This window comes from Trachemys scripta, chromosome 3, assembly GCF_013100865.1.
Source record: "Trachemys scripta elegans isolate TJP31775 chromosome 3, CAS_Tse_1.0, whole genome shotgun sequence".
NCBI lineage: Eukaryota > Metazoa > Chordata > Testudines > Emydidae > Trachemys > Trachemys scripta.
Window position 1 is genome coordinate 66,056,840 of NC_048300.1, and position 9,199 is coordinate 66,066,038.

At 39.3% G+C, this 9,199-nt stretch overlaps 1 protein-coding gene across 2 annotated transcripts in view; it reads left to right on the forward strand.

The window, feature by feature from the left end:
* Positions 1-6,441, forward strand: part of MEMO1 (mediator of cell motility 1) — a 60,488-nt gene extending 54,047 nt beyond the window's left edge. For both annotated transcript variants that reach the window (XM_034764974.1, XM_034764975.1), the window contains 2 exons: positions 4,396-4,500; positions 5,783-6,441. In XM_034764974.1, coding sequence (XP_034620865.1) covers positions 4,396-4,500; positions 5,783-5,914 — 237 coding nt within the window. In that variant the 3' untranslated portion in view covers positions 5,915-6,441. The remainder of the gene's footprint in view (positions 1-4,395; positions 4,501-5,782) is intronic.
* The last annotated feature ends 2,758 nt before the right edge of the window (positions 6,442-9,199 follow it).

Here is a 9,199-nt window from a genome sequence, read left to right on the forward strand (position 1 = left end):
CTGCCCGAAGCCGGTAGCGCTTGGGCAGCCCCCATGCCTCCGGACCCTGCGCTGCTGGAGCCCGGGAGGGGAAGTGCCCGGCTGGGGGCGCAGGGTCCGGAGGCAAGGGGGCTGCCCGAAGCCCAAGTGCTACCGGCTTCACGGTTTGCCGGGCAGCCTCCAGACCCTGCGCCCCCGGCTGGGCGCTTCCCCTCCCGGGCTCCAGCTGCGCTGGGGAAGTGCCGGCCGGGGGCACAGGGTCTGGGGGCTGCCCGGCAAACTGTGAAGCCAGTAGCGCTCGGGCAGCCCTTTCCTCGTGGCTGGGAGTAGGAGGGAGGAGGGGGCGGAGTTAGGGCGGGGAAGGGGCGGGCTGGGGTGGGGAAATGGGTGGGGCCAGGGCCCGTGGAGGGTCCTCTTTTTTTATTTGCTGAATATGGTAACCCTAGGTAGATCTCAAATCAATGAAAGCTACACTCAGAAGGCCTGAAGACTTCTGAATATGCTGCTCAAACAGTTTCAGTTTTGTTTCTACTGCCTGTCCCTCCGTTCTCACATTTGTCTCCAGACTTCTTCTCCTTGTCCAGATCTATTCTGCCCCCAACAATCTTCTATTCACTGAACTTTTTGAAAACTTGCACTTTTAGAAAGAGGTAAGGGATTGACTCTGTGTATGCAATTTTTCAGAGGGACAATAGGGTTGAGGTCTATTATTTCCCAGCTCTATATTTTATTTATTTATTTAAAAACATTTTTGCTGTTAACAAGCATGTTAGCTCTGGAGAAACAAATCCACAGTTTGAGAACTGCAAAACTAAGCCTGGTGGTATCTGATGATATCTTCTAGACTGAGCACTGTCCGATTGGGTACATAGAAAGATTAACCTAAATAATCTATACAGAAGCCCCTGGAATCCCATAAGATTGGGTCCCTAATCCATGAAATATTGGAACTCATTTACAAAACTTTTCTTAAACATTACATGAATATATTGTCTCATACTATAGAATTAGAATGTATAATCCCTATTCCATGATGAGATCTCTTTGAGCTATAATGTATCTTAATTAAAACTATCTTTAGATAGGTTTTTTCCTCTAAAAGCATTTTATCAAAAAAATCTGATTTAAATAAAAAATCTCCAATTTAAATTAAAAAAATCTGATTATTTGCCATAATTTACTGATGTAAGAGCGGGGGAAGCATTTGTTTAGAAAGAAATGAGTAATTTGTTCTGCTCATGGCTAGAAAAAACTACCTGCCACAATCAGGACTAGATTGCTCACCTCAATTGCACTGGTGTAAATCTGATAACTGCATTTAAATCAGTGGGGGAACGCCTGTGTAACAGCGATCAGAATCTGGCTTCACTTGAAGCTTAGTTGAAGTATTATTTGCTAATATCCCATCACCTTTTATTTTTTCACTTATAAGATTCAGCTTACAAATCCATCAGTTCATATCCTTACTAGGATCAAAGTTTCCAAGAGCAGCCACTACTGATTGTAGGTGCTTTTGAGGTGTGCTTTTCAGAAGTACTATGTACTGCCCTCAGCTCCCATTAACTTTTGTTAAAGTTGTGGATGCCCAGCACTTCTGAAAATCATCTCAAGTTGGGCACAAAAAGGCGGAGACACCCAGAATCATTGCTGATTTTTGAAAATTTTGTTCTGGATATGTTACAAGCTGAGAAAAGTGAGCAAACTTGAAAAATGACTGCAAAAATAAATGGATTATTTGCATAAACTATTAACTGTTAGAACATTTCTACTTCTATGTGTATTCTACTCTTGTCCTACTTTTCTTAGAAACAAAGTAGATATTATGAAATTGACAGTAAATATAATTGAATACAATATTATTGGACATTATAGTATGAAATACTATACATAAAATAAGAACCTCATCTTGCAAACTCTTACTTACAAGAGTAGCCCCATTGATTACTAAATCAGGAGTTAAAAATGAATTTTGTTATGTTAGATATTCCCCATCGCATTGCACCTGGGCACTGCAGATGTCATTTAATATGTGTTTGGTAAACCAATATATACTACATATATGGTGGTATTGTGGTATCCACATGATAAATTACAGAGCTGTCTGGTACTCTTTTCTTTAATTCATATCCAGCTGGACTCCTTCGCCGCTTGCAGATTTCTAAACAGCTTAATGCAACTGCCATTTAGAATGAACAAAAACACAAAATACCAGGTGACAGCAGTATTTCCTTATTCACTCAAACTGGGGGGTGGGGGGGTTCCTCCTGTACATTACACTGGCCTGAGAACCAGTATTGGCAGTACTCATTTTGAAATCAAGGATTCAAAAAATAGTTCCAATACAATTTTTAAAATTCTGTAAACCATTGCTAAAATAGATGTTTCAGTAAAATGTGGAGAATGCATGATGATGTATTGTGGAATGCAGGTTTTATTTATGTTAGTTTGGGACGATGAGCTAAACTCTAAATGTTCCATGGTCATAACTTTTGTATCAAAATCAGCTTATTTGACGCTGATAAAATACAGTGACCATTTAGTGAGGACAGCTGCTAAATTGTCAGATAGAGTTCAGGATATTTCAGTGGCTATTGCTGTGACATGAATCTTGTACCTCACTGTAGGTTCTGTACTACATTAATGAAACGAATTTTTTTTTATCTGCAAAATGTGTTCTACTGTTCATAATTAAGGCTACGATTTAGTCATGGGTATTTTTAGTAAAAGTCATGGACAGGTCACAGGCAGTTAACAAAAATTCACTGCCCGTGACTTGTCCATGACCTGTACTATATACCCCTGACTAAATCTTAGCGCAGGGGGGACGGGGAGCGGAGGCAGTGGCACCAACTGCCTGGGGCCACCTGAGCAGCAGCTGGTGCAGTTGCCCCCGAGGCCGCTCCAGCAGTGCCGATGGGGCTGGCTGCGGGGTCGCCCGAGCGGCTGGCTCCGGAGCCGCTGCAGAATTCATGGAGATCACGGAAAGTCACGGAATCCGTAACAGACATGGAGCCCTAGTCATAATCACAGTTGCAGTTGGCATATCTCATTCCATTTTGGGTATGCAATTAAGCTGATTCTACTTTACATAGCTGTACAATAATTAAAATTTACAAGAAAACGGAGAGCTCAGGAGATGATCTTGTCTTTCAAATTGTTGTTCTCCAGTTCATATCCTTCCTAGGTCAGTAGTGAACGAAAGTTTATTACACCACTGAATAGTTTTATGTGAAACAAGCTGGTCACAATCCAGTTAGTGGACAAGTGTTCACATCACAGTTGGTACCCTGGCTGACTTTTAGCTAGAAAGGGAATAACTGGATGAGTTGGGATGCTAAGGGCCAGAGCATGCCTTCCTGAAAATCCCTTGGAAAGCAAGAAAATTGCAGCATTTCTGGAAGAATGGGCCATTCTTTGTTTTGAGGGAAGTGTAAGTGGCATTGTCATCTCCCCAGCAGACCCTTCACCATGTTTAGGGCTTTGTTGTTGTGGTGGATGGGTGGACTTGACTTGGTGTGAGAGGATGGCTGCTCTTGGGGTGACGATTTCTCCTCTTTCCATCCAACTTCCCCTAAACTCAAAACAAAAAAAAACACCTCAGGAGAATTTCTCCATGAATATTGTGCACATGCTCTCTCCCCCTTTCCCCTCCCTACCCCCACCGTGAACTTACTTCCACTCCCATGGCAAGCGTACTGTCCTGTTCTGAACTCCAGGGGAATTTCCTTGACTCATCAGTAGCTGGACCTCATTAACCCCTGGGCAACTTTAAGGACTAAGCATTTCCCAGACAGGAGAATGTAGGACAGGACCTATCACTGTTTGGCAAGAGGCAGCTGGGGAATAGCTGAGGAAGGTAGAAGCTGTAAGGTAGATTTGTGGTAAGCTATTTTACATGTATTTGATGTGTTATATGCTGACAAGGAAAGAGCAGCCTTTCCCTGGAACACTGATGGGGTTTTATTGGTGTCTGTATAAACATAAATTTTAGGATATGTAATTAGGTTTTATTTTCACAGGTGGATTTTAGCCTGCCTAGTATTTGGTGCTACTGCTCTTCAGAAGCCCATAGGAGTAAAATTCCTCAGGGAGTAGTGTTGCCAGGGGAACAGGCAGAGGCAATAGTGGGAAGGCAATAGATCTTTATGTGGCTGTCTCAAGATTTGAAGGATAGTTCCATGGATGTCAAATCATTCACGGCTTTGGAAGGTCATACCCCCGTCCCTTCTTTTTATAAGGGACAGGGGCAAGGCAAACCCACAGTTAGAAAATACTGTTCATATGCTGAGATTCCCATGATTCAGAATTGAGGTTTTTGCTTCTCAAACACATCATGTAGTTGTGATGTCCATTAATTAAAAGGCTCACACATTTTAACTAGGTTGGCAGTAATCATTGCTATTGACTCTTTTTCAGGGTATGAGCATTATAGAGCAGCTAGATCCTGTATCTTTTAGCAATTACTTGAAGAAATACCATAATACAATATGTGGAAGACATCCCATTGGGGTATTATTAAATGTAAGTACCACTCTTTGTGAAAATGTTGACTTCTTGCAAATTTGTTTAAATTTCTCTCACCAGTAAATTGCTACGGGCCTATTACCTCTGAGACTGGAAGTCTGAATCCAGTTTGTTTTCCCAAGTTTTCAAACTCTGTAATTTTCTAGGCTGAAACACAGGCAAACTTACCTTTTACCACAGCTGGGATTTTCAAAAGTGCCTAAGAGAGATAAACATCAAGTTCCATTGAATTTCAATGTGAATGGGCAACTAACTCTCCTAGACTCCTTTGAAATTCCCATCCCTAGTGAAATGTACAATATTAATTCCTGAATCAATAGTGGTAGCACATATATTTTAAAGAAAGTATGTTTGCCTGTATATTATTTATTTGGTGATTGTGAACGTATTGTGGCTTCTGTCACTATTTCGAAGGGGAGTTGCACGCAACCCTGAACCAGCTCCTAAATTAATAGCCATTATGGGCCAGATTCTATGTTATATTCTGGCTACTGTGTGCTCCTCTGATGATACAAAGCAGCTGTAAACTTGGCTTAATTAGCTGATCACAGTGGGTTTGTGGCTGCTTCACAGCATTGCTGGATTCGTGCAAACCAGCTAGACAGTACTGGTGAGTTTAGTCTTGTATTTTTAAATGTAATTTAAAACACAAATGGGAGGGACATTATTCTTTTTTTATTTTAACCAGGGAGGGTGTTATTCATTGGGAGGTTGAATCTCTGTGGAGAATACACTGAGGAATCTCTACAGGAGGGGGCCTGCGAAAAGATCTCTATTTGCAGTGTCTATATTGGGAAGAGTATTAAAAAAAAAAAAAAAAAAAAAAAAAAAGTTAAATGTTGTAGCTATGACCATGTTACCAAAATCACAAGAGTCTTTTTGTTAAAAATAATTCTACAATTTAGCAATAAATCTAGGTCCCTACAGTTTGTTGTCTCTCTTGCTTCGCATTTTCCTTCTCTTAATGGTCCAACTGCCTCAAAGACTACAAGCACCAGTATTCAGTTTCCTCTTGTAAAAATTTCCTACTGCACAAAAGATTAGGTGAGGGAGGGGTCTCTCTGCATGAATAATAGGGAGTCACATAGGTGGGGTCTCTCCAGAAGGTGTCCGTGGAGTATTTGGGGGTTTTGAGGAAAGGAAGGAGCTGCAGGAACGCATTCAGTCCAATTGAAGGAGTGGGCTGGGGACTAAAATAGCAGAGTCTGGTGGCATAATCATCTTGTGAATAACTTGTCCTTAACGTGTTTGTTTTTTTTCTTTTTTTGTTTTCATATAGGCTATAACAGAGCTCCAGAAGAATGGAATGAATATGAGCTTTTCATTTTTGAATTATGCCCAGTCAAGCCAGTGTCGAAACTGGCAAGACAGCTCAGTGAGTTATGCTGCTGGAGCACTAATGGTCCACTGAACCTCCGAACACTCAGGGATGCCACCTGCACACATACTATGTACGGGGTCCCAGCCTAGCCCTCACAAAGATATGGTTCCTGGTCTTCGGGTATACTGAAACCTCAAACTAATAGAACTCTCTTCTTTTCCAGTAGGTGTAGTCCTTCCTTAGTTTCAACTCATTTAAAAATGCTTTCTTGTTAAACCAATGGAAGGAAGGCTTGTGTCAAAACTTTGTGATTTAAAAAAAAAGATAATGTCTGTAAAGGCCTGGTGGTAGACAGTCCTTTCAAATATAACATGTAAAGCATTTACCATATCCTAAATTTGCACTCTTTGCAGACCTGTGCACATGTACTCAGCTTTCAGAATAGTTTTGCCAGTTGTAAACAGAAAAAAGGGTGGGAGCTTTTTAATGAAAAAAAAGCATTTATAAATGATCCTGTATTAGAATATAATAAAACTCCAGTATAGTCCATTACTAGCTGTGTTGTACAACAGATATCTTCTATTTTAGTTGCTAATAAAGGGCTACACAAACCAAAATAGTCTGATTTAAACTTATTGCTTTGTGTTCTGTATGTGAACTGCTTCTCATTAACATCATTCTCCTCCAGATTCTCATGCCTGATGATAAACTCAACCATTCTGTAAAATACTTTAGAATGTATTTTATATTCCACATTTATGTCATGACTTCTTCATTACAGAATTTTTTTACCTCAAAGCTGTAGAATGAGTTCAGCTTTGCAAATTAATTTTTAAAATCTTTTTTTATATTTTAGTGTTTGCATTTATTTCACAGAACTACATATAAAAATTATCTTTTGGTATATGATACAAATCTGTGTCAAAATAATGATTTTGGTGACTTTTTTAATGTCAAAACTTGATTATTCAATTTATAATGGATACAGTATTTTAATTGCAATAATAAAAATTGAAAACAGAAGTCTGCCAATTAGGTAATTCTGAAAACATATTCAGCATTCAGAGGTCATTCGGGCCAGACAGTGCTACGTTCATGCAACTGTTCCTCAAGGATTTGATTGAAAAAAAATTTCTCACGTTTGAATTCTTTAATAAGAAATCATCTTAAAAAAATTCTGTTTCTTCCAACCTCTTGAAACATCACTACATCTTATGGGTTTCTTGAGCACTTCTCCAACCAAAATAATGGTAATTGTTTGTTCAATTAATACCATTTTTGGAAGTCTTCATTTTGTTTAATAAGTAGTGCAAATTGCGATGGCAGTAGTTATTGTTTAAGTAAATGGAGTTAACATTCCCTGACATTTGGTCTACTGTCAGGCAACCTTTGTATGTCTCATACTTGTCACTTTTTTGGGTGGGGGAGAACATCTTTGTATGCAGACACTACTTGCAGAAATAATTCCGCATCTAATTTTCCCTTAATTGGATGGTCACCACTTCAGTGATATCAGGTGAATGCTCCATTTATAAAATGAACTACTTTGCAGATATTTTTATGCCATCATAAGCATCAGTCTTCACTCTTTGCATGGCTTCTCTATATTAGTTGCCTTGCTGCTCTGACTTGTTCCTGGAAACTCTCAGCAGCAGATTGATAAAGCCTGAAAGATTATTTTCTAAGAAAATCTCAAATATGTACAAATATATCTGAATTTGTATACTCTTCTATAAAGTTTCAAAGGTTTCTGATGACTGTGCCTTATTTAGCAAAAACCATTTGATCACTGAAATTAGCATTATTTTGCTTCTCTTCCACATGTTAGTGAATTCAAGGATTATTTAGAACTCGAATTTCTGTTAGTCTTAATGCCAAATACTTATGTCATTTCTGAAACATGCAGGTATTTGGAATCATTAAATATTTTTACCCGAAGGTAAATGTAGTAATAGCCTTTAAATAAAAATATTTTTTAAGTTGCCTCATAGTTCTGTAAGAAGATATTTTTGTTGTTATTTTTTTTTTAAAAAAGGAAAGTTCCAAGGAAATCTATAGCCATTTTGCTCAGCACAATGTTCTGAAATATCTCATGGTGAAAGCACTTCTCACCACATGTAAACTATGTAATGTATTTCACAATAAAGTTTCTAATTAAAATTGGAATTTCTGAGCCTACTAATCACGCTGATAATTTTGCTGAAAAACTCCCAAACTGGCCTCCTGTACTGTTGCAATCATAGAGACTTAATCAGAAGGACTTGTGGTAGAACTGCCTGTCTTGTGAGAACAGGACACCTCTAGTGTCAGATATACATATACGTTATATATATATATATACGGTTGCCTTGATTTTGGCTTAATTTGAAGAATTTCTAGGTGTGTCCGTTTAAATATGTCAAAAAGGGAAAGAAATTAAGAAGCCAAATATAAGAATCTTTAAAGGACCAATCTTTAAAGGACCTTCACTGAAGACCAGAACAACATTGTTCCAGCTTCACTAAGGACCTATTACATGCTCTTCTCATTCAAATAAGGGTAACATACTCTTTGGGACAAATGCTGATTGCCTTACTTAGATGAGCAGACCCATTCACCTCAGTGGGACTATTGTAGAAAGGGGAGAAGGATTTGACCCCTCTTTTATAGCATTAAATATCATTAAAGAAAGTGGTTCTCGCAGTCAGTTTGTGTTACATAATTGGGTACACACACACACACACACACACACACACACGATGAAAATGTTATTGATTACAAAAACAAAATTATCTTTTTGTTTTTCCATTTGAGTACAGGTTCCTAGTTTATTTTTAAAATAACATCACTGCAGGATGCTTATTCCTGGATCTCATGCTTCCAGCTTGAAACAGGGCCAAATTCTTATAAGATTTTGGACCCGCTGAGGCGCTGGGAGCAGTGGTTAGCGCATATGGTTAGCGCACCCTCTAAGTCGGTTACCTGCTGGAGCCCTCAATTCCTTTTCTGACCATAGTCCACAAAGGTGCTCTCCTCAGGAGAATTTAAGCAAATGCTGCGCTAGCTCTCACCAACTCACAACCTGTTTCTTAGAAATTAATTTCTCACCCAATCTGAGCAGCCTATTCATGATGATCTGGATTATCCGAACCCAAGAGTGTCCTCTCATTTCAGCCTCAAGCCCTCCTACAGCTCAGTTCCATTGCAACCCCTCACTTGGAGCTTTTTCAGAATTGTTACTTTAGCATGTCCTGGCATTTCTGTGCCCAATTCTATTGTTCATTGTATTCCATTCAGTGCTGCTTCACTTTGTCTTGAGGCCTCAGCATTTTGTCACACACTTTTCTTAGAGCTTTGAATTGGTGCTTCTGGCAACTCTGGGTGTCTTCTCTTGGT